Source organism: Frieseomelitta varia, unplaced genomic scaffold (genome assembly GCF_011392965.1).
Source record: "Frieseomelitta varia isolate USP_RPSP 00005682 unplaced genomic scaffold, Fvar_1.2 scaffold_36, whole genome shotgun sequence".
Classification (NCBI taxonomy): Eukaryota; Metazoa; Arthropoda; class Insecta; order Hymenoptera; family Apidae; genus Frieseomelitta; species Frieseomelitta varia.
This window is the reverse complement of record NW_025110101.1, coordinates 135,713-157,744: the sequence shown is the minus strand read 5'-3', so window position 1 is coordinate 157,744 and position 22,032 is coordinate 135,713. Positions and strand designations below refer to the sequence as shown.

Below are 22,032 nucleotides of genomic sequence, written 5' to 3'. Positions count from 1 at the left end.
AACGCGTCTATATTTCTAGTCACAATCACAGCCTCGAATTATATATATCTACTCTAGTGGAAGAAGCATAATGGCAATTGTTTCTAAAAACGTCACTTTGGAATTGACGACTTCTCCACTGTGCCTCGTCCGAATCGATAAAGCGTCGATTAGCCAAGCACGTCACTGTACTTCTAGTTACAATTATAGCTTCCTCCCGTAAAAGTGCCATTTCGGAATTCACAACGACTTCTCGAGAGAGAAGAAAAAAAAAAAAAAAGACGAAAGACACCATTTCCACGGCGCTTACGCGCGTGTAAAACTTGAAGGAAAAACCCACGTGCTCGAGCCGGCCATATTTTTAGCTACAATTACGAGGGACGTTTCCTCGTAAAAAATCATTACGGTCATGCGATATCTCCTGGCGATCGACAATGTCGAGTTAATCACAGCCTCCCCGCCAACAAATCACGAACAACGTCCGTGCTCCACGATCATCAGCATGTTCCATTAAAACGCGCCGCGTCTCCGCCGACAAATCTGCTCGCGAGTGTCTGCGCCGATCCTCGGCCAACAGGTTCCCCGTGGCCAGGGTCGCGAGTTAATCTATCAAGCGGGGAGAAACACGCTCGTTCGGGACGAACGCCAGCCAGCCAGCCAGCCAGCCAGCCAGGACGCGAAAGAAATTTTCCACAGTTCTATTCCAGGCATCCAACATCCTTTCCCCGAGTTAATTTGTCAGCCGCGTAATAAGCACGCATGCACGCTCGCGCGACGAAGAAGAATAGCGACGAGGCGAGGGGGGCCAAAGAGATGTGATCGCGAGAGCGAACTCGGGGAAAAGAGAAAATCCAGAAGGCAGGTTTTGATTGGTTGTTAAGGGGAGTTTCATTTTTATCGCGTTTCCGCGCGGTTCTTAATTAAAGCGATCGCTGTTTCAAAGTACTCGCGCACCGCTGGCACGTGAAACGTGCATCAAGGAATTAAGGATCCGCGCTCTTAATACGGAGGATCCTGTTTTTAATGTGCTTCTCCCGATCCGGACGATCCCCCGAATGTTACACCGCTGGACGATTCTCACAAGTGTGTCTTAACGATTTTTAATCGATCATTGATCGAGTGTGTCTGCTTGTAGAAAAACAGTCGTGTTTTCATTGCACGATTAGATTCCTCTGCGGGTAAAAGAAATTCTGACCACGAATGATTAATTGCTGCTGTTTACTTCAGTTGAAAGTCAATCGTTGCGAATCATCCTTTTCGTATTTTTAGTAACGTTATATCGATGAAATATAACTGGAGGATACGTGAAGATACATGACCTTCGAGTTAGAGTAAATCCTGAAACGTTAACAGTCTCATTTTCAATAGTTTCACGAATCGAGTGTCCTGCATATGCATATCTCTCGACAGTTTCACAATTTTTGATAGTCTCACAGTCTCTTGATATTCTTGATTATTCTTAATTAATCTCACGCACGCGCATAACTGTGGCTAGAGTGTTGCAATTCCGACTCTACATCTCGTCTACGCATCGATCAACGCGAAGTTTCGTGCTCTTGCGCGCAAAACACAATGGAATGCGTCAACGTCAACGGGTGTCTCTCTTTCCGGCAAACGCCAGTATTAGCGAATGGGAGCGGCGATTAAAATTTCTGTCGGCGACAGAAGAGGCCGACGAACGTTGCTCAACACACCAGGGAATGCCGGCTTGTTGGCGTTACGTGATTGTCGGATCATGGAGCCGGTGGCCTGCGTACAGAGTACACGAAGCAGCCGACTTTCCGCGTAATCTTCGACTCGTGTACAGCCTCACGGGAATTCACCAGAGAGAGAAAGAGAGAGAGGTGTCCAATTATGCAATAGATCACAGACGACGCGCGTTCTCCACTTGCAAATTGTTCCACCACACCGACACGAAACGTTTGTTCTTTTTCGTTCTTTATTTAACCTTCTCTTCTTCTCACCCCCCACCTTCCCGATGGAATTCGCGAATAAATCCTTAGAGCTGACCTTGGATCGCGGGCCGCTCGTAAATTTCACCGTAAGGGAACGGTCTTGCGGCCCGCGGAGCGTAAATTAATCGATCGCAGATAAACTCGGGACAGGGGCCCCGTGTGTTGCTCTACATTCAGAAATTTTCGACGCGCGGTTAATTTATCAATCGGCTCGGTACGCCGCTCCATCGTTCCTACAGATCGCTCCTTCGTTCACTGTGCGCATGAGAGTATGTACCTATGTACACTCTTGTTGGAAAGTTTGGAACTATTCGTGTATTCTTTTTTTTTTTTGTTGTGTCAAAATTTTCTGTTTAACAAGTTTGGGATTTTGTTTTTTTGGGATATATCGTCCCTGAATAACAAGCGAACGTTTGCCACAGAGTTTGGCGTGAAGTTTAATTCTGTTTTTTGATAGTATGTTTCGAAATCATCATACTATCAAATATTATATATTAAGAAATTATAAAATATTGTATATTATATATATTAATATTGTTATTATATATCATATATTAAGAAATAATGAAATTTAGAGAAGATCAAAGATCACTGTCAAGATCAATAATCATTTAGATGTTCTTCAATTGATTTTTGATTTAAGTAACATTCAAAAGCATTATATCCATAGTACTCGACACGAGTGTACGGACAATCAATGAGAATAAGTGATACAGTTCTAATGGTGAGATTCTTCATCTCTTTAGGTATCGCGAGTGACTCGTGATAAACTTTGTTTACATCGAAGAAGATAAAAGAATTCTTTGGCATGTGTGAAACTGTTACTAAATTAAATAGTTTGTCAAATGAATTTAATTACGCTACACTCGATGAAAAGATATTTACCATATTTTCGCTCTCAATTTCTGCTCGTATCACCTGTCAAAACACCTGTTTATTCAAAGAACAAATGTTCTCTTCTTCCATTTGAATTTCAAAGTGCTCCAAAATTTTTGAGCGAGAGTGTATCTGTATATGTGCGCACCTATCGAAGAGACTTACACGAAGAGAGAGAGGAGAGAAAGAGAGAGGCTGACAGAACCGAACGGATCCGCTGGAAAGAGAGGGCAACTGTAATCCATACTTCACGTGCGCGCACGATATTTCTCCGTCAGGGTACAAGTAACACGGTACCTTTGATCGCAAACACAAATACCACGGTGTAGTTATTACGATACAAATCGAGCGTTGTTATACAAACGAGGCCCGACCGATTTATTTATCATGCTTTTGCACGTTTCAGTCGCGTTACACGTTCCGCGCGTCTCGCTCTTTTCACCGAGCCGAACGAAGTCGGTCGTTTCGTTCCTCAACGCTCGCAAACGAAACGCAACCGTCAAACAACTACGAGTTTAATGGCCGGTGTCTTGGCGTCATCGGTTCTCCTGAGTGACAAAGACAAAGGCAGAGTCACGTGGAGAAACTCGGGAGATCTACCGATGCATTGAGAGATTCCATGCGATCTGATCTGCCTCTTGCACGTTGGACAACGTTTGTGCATGTTCGCTAATCAGTCGGTCGTGCGCCCTATGTTGGAGATACACGCGAATCGAAGCATTTGATCGTTAATGATTATAATTTTCACGCGTGTAAGAGATTCTTAATGACAACGTTGCTGATGGATTGTTTGAAACAATTATTCTTTCTGGAAGTATCACAGCAGAGTTAATTATCAATAATTGCAAAGAAGGGGAGTCGCTCTGAGTCTCAAAGTTATTTTAATCTTAAACGTTAGTTAGAAAGGTATCTCAAGACTGCTCTTTTTCATATTCCGAAGCGTAAAACGGATAAAAGCGTGTGTTCTCACTGGTTAATCGAGAATAATCGAGAATGAGAATGAACGATCCCTTCATGTTCACAATTTGGAAAATCAGTAAGATTAGATTAACCTCTTGTGTTGGAATGACGTGCCATGCAATTTTGTCCCAATATTCTCTCAGTTTTAAGTATATTTAAATGCAACTCAGGCGAAACAAATGACAAGTTTGTTACTTCTTAATAATTTCTGTCCAGTGATATCATACCGACAAGTTCAAAAGAAAAAGAAAGCGACAAATTATTGTATACGGTTCGGTCACTCGTTATGGTCCGCGAACAAGTTGCCAGCGCAAGGAGTTAATAAATTCGTTATCAAACGCCCTCAGTTTTCTTTATTGTTACAAAATGCAACGTAAAGGAGATTAATTGATTGTCAAACATCCTCAGCTCCAAACTATGCGTGTGTTTTCATTGGTTAATCGAGAACGAGCATAAACGATCCCTCCATGCTCACAGTTTGGAAAATCAGTGAAATCAGATTGATTGATTCGTTATCAAACGTCCTCAGTTTTCTCAGTTGCTACAAAGTACAACGTACGGTTAATTCATTATCAGCTGCAAACTATGAGCGTGTTTTCATTGGTTAATCGAGAATGAGCATAAACGATCCCTCCATGCTCACAGTTTGGAAAATCAGTGAAACCAGATTGATTTACTCGTTATCAAACGTCCTCAGTTTTCTCAGTTGCTACAAAGTACAACGTACGGTTAATTCATTATCAGCTGCAAACTATGCGCGTGTTTTCATTGGTTAATCGAGAATGAGCATAAACGATCCCTCCATGCTCACAGTTTGGAAAATCAGTGAAATCAGATTGATTGATTCGTTATCAAACGTCCTCAGTTTTCTCTGTTGCTACAAAATACAACGTACGGTTAATTCATTATCGGCTGCAAACTATGCGCGTGTTTTCATTGGTTAATCGAGAACGAGCATAAACGATCCCTCCATGCTCACAGTTTGGAAAATCAGTGAAATCAGATTGATTGATTCGTTATCAAACGTCCTCAGTTTTCTCTGTTGCTACAAAATACAACGTACGGTTAATTCATTATCGGCTGCAAACTATGCGCGTGTTTTCATTGGTTAATCGAGAACGAGCATAAACGATCCCTCCATGCTCACAGTTTGGAAAATCAGTGAAATCAGATTGATTGATTCGTTATCAAACGTCCTCAGTTTTCTCTGTTGCTACAAAATACAACGTACGGTTAATTCATTATCGGCTGCAAACTATGCGCGTGTTTTCATTGGTTAATCGAGAACGAGCATAAACGATCCCTCCATGCTCACAGTTTGGAAAATCAGTGAAACCAGATTGATTGACTCGTTATCAAACGTCCTCAGTTTTCTCTGTTGCTACAAAATGCAACGTAAGGTTACTTCATCGTCAAACACCCTCGACTCTCTCCAATATTGCACAAACTGTACACGCGCGATCGACAGACACGAAATAAAAGGTAACGAGTAAGAATACGAAGCGGAAAGAGCAAGTCCACGCGGCGTTGTCGCGTGGCTTCGCGACAAAGCCCAGGGTCACGAACCGGCCAGTTACGCTGCGAGGAAAAGGAAATCCGTGGCCGTGGCGTTCGGCTTCGGGCACCGCGGGTCGCCTTGCACCGGGTGAGACAAAACATTGTCCGCTCAGCGGGACACGATGTTCACAGGGGCGGCGGGGTCGGGGTGGGGCGAGGTGTGCTTCAAATTGATTTGTTGTAAGTGATACGCCACCCTCGGTGAACGAATGGTACAATAATTGGGTACATAAACAATGACCGATGAAACAATTTCTCATGTCGGTGGGCCGGGGCGGTTGCGAGCCTATCTCTGTGTATGCGCGTGTGTGTTGTAAACGTGCCTCCGTCCGTAATCTGTACGCCTTATCCGTTATAATTGAACCGCCTTGCTGGAAGATCGCCGTTCAATGAGATTCGACGTGCGAGCGTTCTAGCGTATATTTTATCGGGATTCGGAGTATGTACTGAGAATCAAGCGTGCATTTATGAGTGCACCGGGTCTCTCAAAAATTATGGAAATTACGTAGGTGATTCTTTTTTTCTCTCTTTTTTTAAAAACAATGTATCATTTTACTGGCATCGTATCCCTTAAATCTGAAACGATCTGTCCAACTGACTGTATTGCGAGGTGTTGTTGTATTCCTGTCATAGTTATTCCGATTCTTGGATTATTGGATGCAATATTCGTCGAAGCTGTGCTATGATTCAACAGCACTGAAATTTTAATTATTTGAAACAGACTTCGTACAGTGCTACATTAGAATAAAACGAACACTGTTCCAAAGAATTCAATATTTATTTATTATTTATTTATTTATTTATATATAATTCTTGCCTAGGTGACTTAGGATGGCTTCCGGTTTACAATGGGTCTGCATTTTTTTAATTTTCTACTCTTATAACTAATCCTTAGTGTCTACGTCTAATGGGTCTAATTTGCCTTTAGCTCATCTACTTGTAGGAACTATAAGTAAAAGTAAAAGTATAGCAAAAGGTAACAGGTACAAAAAATATAAAATTCAATATAAAATTGACACGAGTGCACGGTCGATGGAATTTTCGGATAATAGAACAGCCATTTTTAAGTTAAACACGTTCATCACGCTTGCCGACTCTCACAAAGCCTCGAAATCTAAATCTACGAATGAACCACTTGAAAATAAAGATTCCTCTAACGAAACTCAAGAACCGGTAGAGAGCCGGTAAAGCGAACCGGCAACGAAAATTGACCGTAGAATAATCGAGCAACATTCCACGGATGCAGACATCGCATTTCATTACGATAACATCGAATCGAGATCTGGCTAGCGAGATCCGACAATTAAACGCTGTTCCCGCGAAGAGGCAGGATTTTCTTTTCGTATCGGCTAGTCGAAGATACGAAGCTGGCTTAATCGCCAGGCAATTAAATTTCATTAGCCGGGGGACATTCCACGGTCCAATCAACGCCACTTCCCAACGCTCGAATAATCACCGACTGTGACAGAGGTAGAAAGGTTCCTTCGCTTCGATTGTAAAACACCGTCTTTTCTTCTTCGATGTGTATTCGAACGAAAACGTCGTAGCTTTTGTGGTTTTTGGTCTAAGAGAATGGTTACAATGAACGTATACATGCACGATCAATTTTTCGTACATTGTACGAAACGAGCGTTGAAATCACATTTCCCTGATTTCCAAAAGTTCTCAAAATTTTATTAAGAAGCAGGATTCTATTTTGTAAAATTGAGTTCGAAGAGAGATATGAAAAAAATAAAATTCTACGCCGCTTGAAAATGCTTTCCTCCAAAAATTCTGTTATATTCTTCCTTGATCGATATGCATCCTTTTATCATGTACGAAACAGGTATTTGAGAGAGAGATTCGATGCTTCGATATTTCCTATTTTATGGAAATAATATTTATTATATGAAACCTAATTATGGAAACCTAATATTTATTATTATTCTTTATTATTATTATATATTTATTATATAATTATTATTAATATTAATAATATTATTATATATTTATCATATATATTATATATTATTATGTATTTATTATTATTTATTATATAATAATAATATATTATATGTTATTATTATATTATATTTATAATATATTATTAATAATATATTATATAATAATAATATTATATTATTATTAATATTAATAATAATTATTAACAATATATTATATTTATATTTATTATATAATAATAATATTATATTATTATTAATATTAATAATTATTAATAATATTATTATATATTTATTTATATATTATTATTATTATATATTATATATTTATTATTATTAGACTACAGTAACAGTACGGTTTCTTATTTCATTGTTAATCGCGCTGGAAGCGTGTCGCGTTGGAGAATCTCTGGCCAACCAGAAACATTCCAGCAACGGTACTCCCGGCTGTATAAAGTTCATTAATGAACCACTCACCGGGTTTGTTAATGAGCCAACACCTATGTCATGCCCCGCGCGGCCGATTCTCCGTGCCGTTGGATCGTTTCGAATCGGTCAAGCACAGATTAGATGGCTGACACGTATGGTTGTGCAATCGGCTAACAAGCTGACCGACGAACGTCATCCGACGAGAGCTTAACCTTCCATTAGTTTTCGAGATACACAGTGACCCTTGGGGAACGTGGTCACTGATCTCTTGTCGTTAGAGTGCATTTAGACTGTTCGAGAAAGTTGAGGTTTGCACGAGTTGAACGAGTTGAGTTTAAAGTCCTTTCCAAACAAGCAAAGTGACTTGAACTCAGATAAATTCGCTTAGTAATGCGTGTTAATGATAAATTCATATTGCCCGAAATGTTTTCCAAGGTTCTTAAGTGTACAGACAGTGTCTGTTATTACAATTGTTATTGGAATTACTCATAATTGTCTATGAGAATTGATTTGAAAATAAAAGGAACAAACTTGAGAGAATTTAAACCCGTAAAACGTTGATCGACAACACAACCCAAATGAGAAAATAAAGAACGAGTTTCAATAAATAACCGACAGGGTCGAAAATTTACTCAGAACCCAAGACGAGAATTGATCCGAATTGAGAGTAAACGGGAATGTCTAATTGTTTGAAAGAATCTAAACTTTCACTCGTGAAAGACGATTTCTGTGAAGAACTAATTGTAATTAATTCAAATGAAAATGAAATTTTCAGATAGAACTGCAATAGTCTGTGCCTCGAACTTGTTTGAAATTCGAAGAGAAATCCGCGAAAGAATTAATCTAAATAAAAAAAGAGAGAGAAAAGAAAGAACTTCCAAGAGAAAACTGATAGAACCTCCAACGATCAAGTAAATAAATTTCGCCAAGGCCATTTTCCAATCGATTTCTCGGAAACTAACGCGTTAACGTTACGACAGCCGCAATTAAAGGATAGGTTAATAAGTTACATAGTCGGCATTTAGTGGACTCGGGAGCGGGGCAGGTTGTTTTTCGACGACTGGGCCAGTTCGTTCGTCCACGCCTGCTTCTTGTCGAGGCAACGCGTGTAAATACGTACACTTACGCGGATCCTCCGCGTTTCCGCTTGGGTTCTCGCGCCACGCCAGGCGTTAAAGCCTGTATTTAAGTAGCGTCTCCTTCGCGGAGATAAGGCTTAATGGCCTTAATGATCATGCGTGCGCAAGGACGCGCCGTGACTTTCCTTCTTTACGATGAACCGACAGCTCTTTCAGGATGCTCGCACCATTCCCACTGTTCGCGAATCCTCGCTCTTTGTCGACTTATGCGACTGTTCCGGCGCAATTTCCCTCCAATCGCGCGTCGAATCTCCCTTTATGCAAACGACGGCTCGCGAACTTTTTATCGAATGTTGAACGAAAATTAATTTCGCGGTTCGTACTCTTCGGATTCTTAATGCGCGTATGTTATTACTGCGCGATTGCGAGGTTGCGAGTCGTTGGAATAATTTAATATATAGAGAGATATAATGTAAATAATTTTATAAACAACAAACTCCTGTTAAATAAACATTATTTATATTATATTTCTACAAATATATATATATAATGTTTAATATATAATAGGATTATATATATTATATATATTATATAATAGAAGTTTGTTGTTTATAACATTATTTATATTATATCTCTACAAATATATATATTATATATTAAATTATTAGTGGATGATAGAATATTGGATTTTTTCTTGAGTTTTAGAATTCATAGAATTAAAGATAAATAATATTTATTCCTTGTTTTTCTTCTTCTTTTTCTTTCCTTCGTGCATCATTTCTGCATTTTTCCTTTCTTTTTGATCTTATTTCTCTTCCCTTTCTCCGTCATTTATCAGAAAAAGATGATAATTATTCGTAATTTTTCAGTGTAACATTTCTAGTTATATAAAATAATTATTACGATTAAATAATTATTATAATTAAAGTATTTACTTTACAATTAAAGTAAATATATAAAATTACTTTATGATTAAAGTCACTTTAAATATATGAAATTACTTTATAATTAAAGTAAATACATAAAATAAACAGAAACATATTTATTTTACATGCTACGAATATCATTATGCTCGCAGTACCATCTCCGACAGAAAATACATACATTTCAAATTTCCTTTCCCAAAGTACAGAAATAAACATTCCGCTGTCGCATAAAAATTTTCAACAGCAAGATTTAAATGACCTAGCTACACCTTTTTCGATATGAATGGCTGGATTCACCAACGATGATGAAGTGAGTGGCGATTTAATCGAAAGATCTGTTATCGCCAAGGGGTGAAGAGACCGTAGAGTGAATCGAACGCTCGTCCCTCGTCTTCAACGACTGTTTATTACATCCTAGCCCGGGGCACCGACAATAAAATAATTAAGGTGTGAATCGCGTTGTGAGGTTTCGCGAATCGATCACGGAACACTGGAGCACAAAGGGTGACCCCCGTGTTTTTCGTCGTTCACGCCGTAGGGCTTGCTACGACTAATTAGCATGATAATTAAACGCCGCCGACGGTTTTTAAGGATCGACAGATTCTTTCTCTCGCTTGCCCTCTCATCGCTGCGAGGTCAGCTTCCCATTGCTTCGCGGCCTTCCGGAACACGATTCCCTTTGCAACTAGAGATAAAAAATAATCCGTATCGTCATTAAGAATGGTCGTTAAGAATTTTCATTCCCTATTTTAAAGAGGACATCGAATTTCATCGAAGTCATCCACGTTGTAACAAAATTTGCCTTTCGCACACCGTCGACGATATTTGTTTATATCATATCAAAGTAAAATTTACAAGAATTCCTCTCGAAGTGTTGAATATTGGTTTCTTAATTTCTACATCTAATTGTAAATTCTAGAATGGACACAGTTAGAGATTGTATTTCACTTAATCAGTGATGTCAACTACAATCATTAAAAAAATACATAAACTTAATGTTGTCAAACAAAATCTACTTTTATATAAAAGTTTTATGAGAATTGCTTTACACCGCTGAATTTTCATCTCCTGATTTCCGTCATGATTTCTAATTGTAAAAATAAAAAATAGACACTGAAACCAACAATGGACATCGGACAAACAGAAGATTACGTTTCATTCAATTAGGGAATGCTCCAATGACGTAACAGCCGGCAATTAGTATAATTCCATTATCGACGGATGACGTGCGTCGAAAGAAGATAAAGAATTTAATATTCACTGTCGCTCAGAAGTTTGTAGAAGTTTCTTTCAAACGAGACAAATCATTCCTACAATTTTTCTGACAAATATAAATATCGTAATTATAAGTTTCATCAATATAAATATAATTAATTAGAATTTCTGTATTAATATCATCAAGATTCAGTTCTTTTTTTTTTTTAAGTATTTAAGGGAATCGTTATTTACTACGAATAACATGCTCTAAACTCTAAACTTTTGAGCAAGAGTATTTGATCACGTTCTGAAATTTAATAATAATAACTTTCTTTTATCTGTCACTGTGATTTTTCAAATTTTTACATATTAATATAATGCTAATATTAATATTAATAATATATTAGTTATTAGTATTATATTAATATAATATATTATATTATATATTAGTTATTAGTTATTACATAGTTATTATATAGTTGTTAGTTATTACATATTATATTATATTATATTATTAGTTGTTAGCTATTACATATTATATTAATATAATACTAATATAATATATTAACTATCCTAATATATTAATAAAAACTGGTTTTCACTTAGTGATAAAAGAAAGATACATGCACGATTGATTGAATAATCAATCCAAACGTATTAAGATGCTGAAAACACGGAAGTAGAAGATCGCAATTTATCAAACCAAGGTGTTAACTCACTTTGACGACACACGGAGCACTCGCTTCTCCGTTATCAAACTTCAAATTGAATCCAACCACGTTCCCATCGTCCCCGCCATTAACTTCCCGTTTCCTCGAATCGAACGCGATACATTTCGCGGCATTAAAAACCGGATAAGCGATTCCTCGAAAAATCTTTCTTCGCCAGTCCCCAAAAACTATTCGTATCTCGGTGCGATTAATTTTCTTCGGTGAATCTCAATTCTGCTTCGTTGTTCACGAACGTATGTACATATTTTTCGTTTTTCAAATGGTCTGCCAGAAGGCACGAATAATAATTAAAATCCGATAAATTTTCCTCTATCTGTTGCAAATCAAATTATCCAAAAATTTTTAATTCAGAAATTTGTTCATTTATTATACTTTTTCTCACTTTCGTCCCATGTTTAAAAAGAATAGGCCATACAATCTTTCAAGTTAGAGTAAATCAAATTACGACCCGAAGAAAGAAATTAACGTTTCAAATACACGTAAAGAATGCTATTCTCTTGAAATTGATAAAAGTTAAAGCTCCAAGTCCACCAGATTAACACGACTCCTGTTACGTACATGTTAGATTATATCTGGCAAATAGTTACATGAATTTTTAATAATTAAATTCCTATTTCAAATAGAACGTAACCACCCAAGCCCGTTGTTCATAAACGTACACTGCGTTTGCCAGAAACGCGCGTGCCAGAAACAACGTCGTAATTTCCGGTACGTTGGATCGGCCACGACGACGAAGCCATTAATTGGCACATTAATTCAGAAATCGCGAGGCAGCCAGCTACCACGCGCGCAAAAAGCCCACGGAATTAAGTGTCAAACATCTCGCCGATGCCCACTGTGCCCCGCGATTAAACGGACAATGTCTCGCCTAACGAACCGCATCAATTAAAAATATCGAGACTCGCCTCTCTTTTCAACGCACGTTCACCGGCTACTCCGCGCAATTTGTCCACATCACAAGGTCTTTTTTCTTCCGTTTCGACGCGATCGTCGCCGCGTGTGCTTCGCCCTTTCTCTCGGCGCACGTCCCACACGTGCACACGTGTCCGTCGTGTTCAGTGATTTTGAACAGGGAATAGATTGCCAGAGAAAAAAACGGGGGACTGATTTCACTGTATTGAAAGTATCGAACTTTCTCTGGAGAGAAAGTTTTCGTCAATTTGGCGTAAATTTTTGTGAGGAAAAAGAAGAAATTGATCTATTTGTTGTCTAGTAAATGCGAGACTGTCGGAGAGACTTTTGCGGCTGGTACGTTTTTCGTGACCTCTTGTTTCTGAGATTGTCTATAAAATTCACGTTGGCGCGAACACTTGAATTTCTTGAAATTTCGTAAAATCATGGAGTCTAATGGATACTGTATAATATATTAATATTTTTAAAATGTCTTTAAAAATAGTGAATCCTTGAATTTTCACACGAAACAATCTCACAGTATTAAAAAAGTAGAATTGCTAATGTGAACTGATTAAATATCTATATTAATTTTCTACATTCTTCATTCGTTTAACATCCAAACCTGAAAACTATCGTCAAATACAAAATCAAAAGATCCATCCTGCGATGCTGGTGTCCTCTCTTAAACAAAAGGTAGACGCTCGAAGGAATGAAAACCGCTGTGAGCCTCTCGTAATCCTTAATTACCGCCTTCTTCGTCGAAAAAAAAAAAAAAAAAGAAAATTCCTCTTTCACCTCTCGCGTACCGTTCACATTTTGTACCAGCAACCCGAAACTCGATAATGCTTTCACACGTGTGGGTACGAGTCGAAGAGCCGGGAAGAAAGCAGCGAGGAAGAAGAAGCAGCTAGCGGAGTGACCGTCTCGCGTTGCGTTCTCTCGTTCTGACGAGAGAACGGCGGTGAAGGGTACAGAGCATCGGCTGTTACTCCGTCGAAATTCTTCTTCACGGCGGGAAACAAAAAGGGAGTTAATTCGAGCCTTTAAAACCTCGGCGACGTTCCCATTCCCACGCCTCCCGGCTGGACCACGATGATCCCGGCACGCGAACTCACCGCCAGAAGGAGAGAGAACGAGAGAGAAAGAGAGAGAATCATAATCGCTTCCTCATATCGCCGCCTGCACCGACCAAAATCGCCGGAAAGCAACCGATCAATCGTTCCATTGTAATTTGCCGATTACTGGAACGATAACGGAGATATCCGGACCGGAACCGATCGCACACGCCCATCGGTTCCAGCGGAACTCATCGTCGGACGTTGCACGCAGGCATCCGTGGCTGGACTTGGAATCGTTTCGACCGAGAATTTTATGTATTTTCGCGAAATTCCTTAGTAATTCAGAGGATTTTTATCTATTCGTGATCTATTTTATTTATTTATTTTTGATTATTATTTATTTTGATATTTTATTTTATTTATTTTTGAATTATATCTTATTTATTTTGATATTTTATTTATTTTTGAATTTTATCTTATTTATTTTGGTATTTTATCTTATTTATTTTTGAATTTTATCTTATTTATTTTGATATTTTATTTTATTTATTTTTGAATTTTATCTTATTTATTTTGATATTTTATTTATTTTTGAATTTTATCTTATTTATTTTGATATTTTATTTATTTTTGAATTTTATCTTATTTATTTTGATATTTCATTTTATTTATTTTTGAATTTTATCTTATTTATTTTGATATTTTATCTTATTTATTTTTGAATTCCGAAGACTGCAGGAAATTTTTGGACTATGTTTTATATTTCATGGTGAAATTCTCGAAATGACTCGAAGTATCGAGGGAAGAATATCATCTATCGCAACATTTCGTTAGATTAAAACTTTGATTCATTTCAGAGATTAACGAATACTCCGTGATTAATAAACGTAAGTGTACGCGGATTTTCAATAAGACAGAAAAGGGTGAATAGATAAATTGTGAAAAGGTTGAATAGAAAATCTTGTCGACGTAAGAAGAGATTCACAAGCTGATAAGAAGATAGTCCCGCTCGCTAATTCTATCAAAGACATTGTAGACATCAATTTCAGGAAAATGAATTTAATACTTCGAAAGTATATTTATATTTCAATTACTAATTATCTTGTGTTCATTTAATTATCTTATATATACACTTTTTTTTAAAAATAAATATTATTATAATATTTATTAAAAAAAAAAGTAAATTAAATTAAATGATATTAAATAAATATTTTGATAACAACGTTCGTTAACGGCCGGCCTGACGTGTAAATTAGCGAGATCAACGCGAGGACAACGCCGAGAGGAAACACATGTAGAAGTAAACGACGAAGAAACGGCACACGGCGAGACTGCGAACGTCTCTCTCACCCTTTCACTTCTTTATATTCCGGCGTGATGTTCGGTAGAGGAACGTCTAGTTATGAAATAAAACAGCGTGGCATTACATGGGTACCCGTATTACAGCGGCGCAAGGTGGCGCAATAACTCTGGCGACTTTTACGCCGGGGACTTTTGATTTACAGCGGCTTCGCGACCTGCCTTAATAGAAGAACAGCCAACCTACAAGCGTGTCTTCGCGACCATCTTTACCTTCTTTAACAGCCCGTGAATCTTCCCTTTCCGTCGACAACATTCTCCGTAATTGTTTCCCTCGAATCAACAAATCGGACTGGTATGATTGTGATATTGGAAGTGGATGATGTTCTTGGTAAGAACGAACTGTGATATCGGTACAGGTGACTATATTAATTTTAGTTAGGTTTGAATTACATTGTTTGATACCTCTGTACCGCCACTAGGACGATAACTCGTTGATATTCATTTATGAGTTATTTATGAGTTATATCTACTTGTTATTTTAGTGTTTACTCTAAACTAAAATTTATGACGAAATATTTATTTATATGTATATGTATATGTATTATTTAAAACTTATTATAGAACACATTGAAATATATCTGCAAGATATATTCACTATCAGAAATATTAGTTAATATAATATATTAATATCTTTTTACTTAATGGTCATGTAAATGACCGAAAATGACCACCAAGACTTTCAAAATTATTTCAAATGATCTTGAAAATTGTACGTGCGAAGTATTTTAGTCAACAAAAAGAATTATTGTTCTATACACCACAAATTCCTCGTACAAACGAGGATCTTTCCACGTGAAACAAAATTTCTTTCTCTGAATTAAAATATATATATATATAAATTACACCGAATATGCGACCACGTTTGGAAAGGAAACGCCAGACATATACTAATCAAACTGTTGGTAGAGGGGATTCGACTGTTCGTTGAGATTCATGAGGATGCTGGCTGTTCGGCGCTGCGACGAGGATGCCTTATGCAGATTCCTCTTCATTCGTATTAATAATCAGCGAGTCTGGTTAGGCCAGGCCGCAAAGCCAAGGTCGCGGAGGTTAAGGCGTGTTCAACAAGCTGTTCATGCCTGCTACCTAAAGGACCTAGCCACTCTACCCGGAAGTACGGCTACCCTGTAGCGTTGTGCAACTCAAGATCGTGTTGCTTTTCCAGAACGTTCTTTCCGACTGTGGAATTCCTGATCGTTCCTCATTGTGCACGCGTTTCCAAGACGTGCCAACTCGAATCAAGCGGCACGTTAATACTAGAAAGGCTCGAGAAAAAAAAAAAAAAAACAGAAAGAAAACAGTTGTGCGTAGTCACCTTCACGTGGTGGGTCATGGTAATTAGTATTGTTTTTCAAATTTCGATTCCTTCGAATGTTACTACACGTATTTGTAAAACGATATCAAACTAGCTACGTAGAACTACGTAGCCTACAGTCCAGTCCTGAACCTTGCAACTTTCTTTTCTTTTTCTCCATTTCAACGTGGGACGACGTGGATTTGCGTGTATTTTAATATTAAGTTGCGTGCGTTTTAACATTAAACTGCGTGTTGGTAGTTAAAATTTATGGGACGACGAGGCACGCGGCGGTATCTCGCAAGGACATCGTGGGACGCGTACGTTTCGTGCGTCTAGTTTCAGTTAATCCCTGTAAATTTATGGAGAGTGCCGTAGAACGACGTGGGACAACGAGGGAATAATACATATTTCCTGCATGATACACCGAAACAATGCTTTGATATTTTATCGTTACATCGTGGGTCATCTACTACTTATGTATGTTGAGAAATTCATTCAGCGAGATTCGTGTGATACGATTCAAATCTGTTAAGTTATTCGAAATTTCCACTCACCATTTGGAGCCTGTCTGCAGAGCCTGGCGAACATCCTCTAGTTTATCGCTGAACGTCTGCCTGCAACCAAAAATTCGCTCCGTGATTACCATGCAATCCTCCCCGCATCTGACGGAAGTTAATCTACTCTAAATTAATCTGGACCGGCAGCCAACACGCCATCAAGCAATAAACAAGCACGAATTTCCATGATTTTCTTCCACCCTGGTGAAACAACTATCTTCAAACCGCGATCGTTAATATCTACCATCCACAGAGAACGAAGGGTATCAAAATTCACGACAACCAGTGATTCAACACCGACGAAAGTATCACGCTCGAGGCGAATGCGTGCGCGCCAGCAGGATATTTCCTTAATGTTAATGGCCAGCAGTCGTTCTGTAATAATTACGAGCTTTCCTTGACTAATAGGCAACGACAGGTGATCCTCCTCCTATCGTGTTCCAGCCTGTCCCCTACTGATTTTACGCGGCTGTCGCTCGCGGCCTTGTCAGCCGTCATTTGTCGATTCTAAATCATATTGACGCGCGAAATCGTAACTTCCAATTCCAAACGACGTACTCAGACAGCCTCCAGCAGGAAGGATCTCGTTCACGGGAAATATATATCTCGCCTATTCGCGTCTCGTATATCATCATACGCGCCTGTGTAAAATATGATAGGCAAACATCCGCCTCGAGAAACATCTGCCTGGTGTGCATTTAGGTCATTAGGATCTTGGAAATTACGACTCGTGATTTTGGAGTTTTGATGAAACCGCGTGGAATCGATTTCATAGTTGATAATAGGAGAGATATTCGGTACGTACAATGTAAAATAGATACTGGATAAATTAATAATATAAACTGTAGCGTTGACAGTGAGGAATAAATAAATTAATTTCTAAATCGCTGAACGAAATTACGTTATTTAAACGTACAAAGATTTTTCAAGCAAGATTTCTCAAGTGTGCAAAATGTTATTTGTGTTTAATTTTATTTCAAGGGTTGTACGAAATGTACAGCAAAACGCTGTGTCTTTCGTCGACAATAAATAAATATACGAGATTTCAAGATTGAAGAGATCTTCTAAGAAGGGAACTACAAGAGTTCATTGTCCTACATAAATTATCTCTCTTTTTAATATTAAATACTTGGAAAGAATCCATAAATAAAGAGAGAGAGAGATTCGACGATTTGTCTAAGCCTTTCTGGGCTGCGAAACGCTTCGATAAATTTTCATTGGTCGCGTCATCTGAAATTCTGATGGAACAGGCCCGTTGGGAGATACACGTCAAGTTCGATGTTCGATTCGAGAGGAAATGATCGTTCAGGGCCTCCCAATGCGTCTCTCGGCGACGTTTAGGATCGAAAACACGCGAGGAATGCTTTCTCCTCGATCTACCACTCCCCTTGCCTTCAGTAGATAACTATCTGCCTATTTCAACGAGAAAATTCTTCTCTCCTCGAACGAGAAGCTTCCGAGACGACTGAATGAAACTATTGAATTAGAGAAGCATCTGAACCACTGGACTTTTTTTAGAATTCTATACGGAAATTCTAAATTTGGATATTTCGAAACCGATTTTGCCTCTCTTGAAACCATACAATTTTTGTGTCGAACAATTTTTCATTAGACGCATAATTTAAAAGTTATTTCAGGTGGGCAAGTTGCGTGAATCACCCTGTGTAATGAAATACTTTGAAAAATGCGTTCTCTATAATTTTGTACTCTAAGTTTTTATCAAATAATGAGACAAATACTAAGAATAATCAAGAGGAGGATCTTTTTCTTATTTCTTGATACAAGTTAATAATCCAATTCAAACCTAGTCCATACTAATCCAATATTTTTGAACATAAAATTGAAATTTATATTGTATTTGTATTAAAAATATTAAAACTTAATTATATATTAATTTTGAAAAAATATTAAAACTTAATTATATATTAATTTAAAATGAAAATACAATTCTTTTTTCGACAAACTAACAAGAGTTTCATTAGTTTCTCAAACTTTGCCATTTCTGTTTTAATAATAAAACAAAGCTCCAAAAAAGAAAAAAAAACGCTAGTAACCAAGTCGAATAACCAAAATTGGCAAAAATTACGGCTAAATTATAAAAAATAAATCTTCCACAGAGATCGTTGACTTCTTCATCTTGTTACTTTCAAGCTTGTTCGAGTTGAGTTATTTTTGAAATAATACATATCGATAGCATTTTGCCGACACGCCGAGAAGAACTCAGGTAGCTGGACGCCGGCAGAAACCGTGAAACTATCATTTACAATGATTATTACCATACGACAAGCGACAAGAGGGGAGAAAGATGAGAAAGTCGTCGTGCCTCTAACATAATTGCACAACTCACTGAACACGTGCATACGAACGGGGAAACACGATCTGTTCGCCGGTACCATTTGTACCACGCGTTGTTGCGCATAAATGCGCAAAAATGATTTACATCCGTTGCGCTCCGCAGATAACATTCTTTCTCTATTTCACTTGGCACGAGAACCACCCGTTCCAGTTCATTAACTTTTTCAATTCCTCGGACGCCAAGATAGTAACCGCCATTGTGATTAACCAAACGACAAATCACTTCGTGGAAGATTGATTCCCCCGCCAGTAAGTGATAAACGAGACGAAAACAGGTACGTTCGAAGGAAATTGTTACACTCTGGCTATTGATGCTCGCCGATCTCGAGCAGTAGCAAGACAGTCACGACTCTTACGTTGGATCATTTCATCTCATATCCCCGATCGCGATGGGAAATAATAATCGACCATAATCCGTTCCTTTGGTCAAAACAGTTTCATTACAGCTCAATAATTTAAGGAAAAATATCCAACTGCTAATTAACCGTAATGCTTTCCCATCGTAGCGACGATCTAATCCAGAGGAAGGGAGCTGAGCAATTTATCGAAACGATAATCCTTTCCCACTTTCGCGTCGAAGAAAGAGATCTAATCGTAAATTCGAGAATCAGAGGAAATGACGATTAACCATTGAGTTTCTGCATTTAATAATTACATGTATTTATAAATAAATTTATAAATAAATTATAAAAATATATAAATTTATTTATTTTGCACAATTTAGAAAAAAAATGATTACATTACGCTGCAGTAGGTTCCTCTGTGTTCAAAAGAAAAGTTCGCAGCTAATTAAAAGAAATCGAAGGCAAAGGCAACGATTTTGTCAAACGAAATCAATTCGGTGACCTATCCTTTAACCTTTGATATTCCAGTCACAGACAAGGTATATGAATTATATATAAATCTTGCTCTCTCGTCGCGAGAAGAAGTTCACGCCGAGAAGACGATGTCGGCGTTCAACCCACGCGCGGATGGTAACCGTGGATCGCGTATGTACACCGGGCCAGCCGTGTTTTGTTCGGCATAATTATCTGGGATACAGCCATTAATTAGTATCGCTAATTATGTGGAACAGCGGCAGCGAATGCGCGCGCACCAGAAAGCCAGAACGTTCCGACGGCGCAGTGTTGCGCAGCCAACGGTTCGTTCGGTTTATCCTATTTGTCGCGCATAAATAACAGATTAACGTCGAGATACGGTAGCTTATGCAAATGCGGCGGGTTCATAGTTTATGGCGTTTAATTAACCATATTGGTGCAGCCCAAGACTTTTAATAATAATAATAATAATAAACCCCAGGTTGCAACCGGTTTATTAACGTTTCATCAATCGGCCAAAACCCGGGCCAGCGATCGTCGAAAATTCCAGCTGGAACTCTCGACAAGTTCTTAAAAAAACCTAACCCAAATCTAACCCCGAGTTGCGATTTATTAACGTTTCATCAATCGGCCAGAACCCGGGCCAGCGATCGTCGAAAATTCCAGCTGGAACTTTCGAAAAGTTCCTAAAGAAACTTAACACAAACATAATCCAAACCTAACCCAAACCTCACCCAAACCAAATTCAAACCTAACCCAAACCTAACCCCGAGTTGCGATCGGTTTATTAACGTTTCATCAATCGGCCAGAACCCGGGCCAGCGGTCGTCGAAAATTCCAGCTGGAACTTTCGAAAAGTTCCTAAAGAAACCTAACCCAAACCTAATCCAAACCTAACCCACACCTCACCCAAACCAAATTCAAATCTAACCCAAACCTAACCCCGAGTTGCGATCGGTTTATTAACGTTTCATCAATCGGCCAAAACCCGGGCCAACGATCGTCGAAAATTTTAGCCAGAACTCTCAAAAAGTTCGATTTCACCCTCGGATGACTTTCTATATCTGGTGTCGTGGCCAACTGTGGGTGATTCAACGCCCGATTCGAAGGCTCGGTGTTCGTAATAACGGATCGCGACGGTCAAGGCGCGATAAATTATTCAACACGCTCTCGAGCAATAAAGCGAGCGCGTGCTACCCATTCGCGCGTTTCGCCATTACATCGACTCGTGGATGGATCACGTTATTGATGCTCACTAAGAACGATTGGTTCTTAGGTAAAGAATAAAAAACCAACTTTCTTTTGTATTTGAAATTGTTTTCTTTTGTTTTTTGTTTGAAGAATGTCGTGCTTGACAAGGTGTGTTTGTGTCCGATACGATTTATTAAGCTACGTTCAATCTCTTGCGCTGGAACGACGTGCCACGCGCGTCGAGAATTTTTTGTCTCCAAAAGTGCAATATTCTCTCAGTTTTAGGTATATTTACATATAACCCAGGCAAAGTAAATAATAAATTTATTACTTGTCAATAGTTTCTATCCAGTGATAACGTATCGAGGAGAAAAGCGACGAATTATACGGTTCGGTTATGGTCCGCAATCAGTTGCAAGTGCAAGTAGTTAATGCCTTCGAGCACGTTTCATTGAATTCGAGAATGAGCTCGGTACTTGTAGCTGGTAAGTTTTCAAATTTAATTCCCCTGAGCGTATTACGGAACAATAATAGTCTTTGCTCTCGACTCTAGAGTCTTGCATGCAGTCAATCGTTCTCGAATATTCGCCAAATTCGAGCAAACTAGCTGTTTCAAAGAAGCTTCCATTCTAAAATATTTCTGACTCTGAAATTGATAATTCCTGTAAAATAATCGTATTCAAAAAAAAAAAAAAAGAACACGATGTATTAAATTCTATTACTATTATATTGTTACGACGAAGAAATTACTTATATATTACGAAGTATATATTTATATCATTATGTATATTATTATGTTATTAGTATATTAGTATATTAGTTATTAGTATATTATGTTATTAGTAATATTATTATGTTATTAGTATATTAG

The 22,032-nt window shown here is 38.2% G+C and overlaps 1 protein-coding gene across 3 annotated transcripts in view; it reads right to left on the bottom strand.

Moving 5' to 3' along the window:
- Positions 1 to 22,032, bottom strand: part of LOC122530882 — a 100,927-nt gene that overhangs the window by 42,456 nt on the left and 36,439 nt on the right. The window contains exon 2 of one of the 3 annotated variants that reach the window (XM_043658253.1): positions 16,795 to 16,850. The exons of 1 other annotated variant lie outside the window; for it this stretch is intronic. In XM_043658253.1, the coding sequence (XP_043514188.1) occupies positions 16,795 to 16,828 (34 nt within the window). In that variant the 5' untranslated portion in view covers positions 16,829 to 16,850. Of the gene's footprint in view, positions 1 to 16,794; positions 16,855 to 22,032 lie in introns of all 3 variants that reach the window. One more of the 3 variants, XM_043658252.1, reaches the window with a different exon arrangement.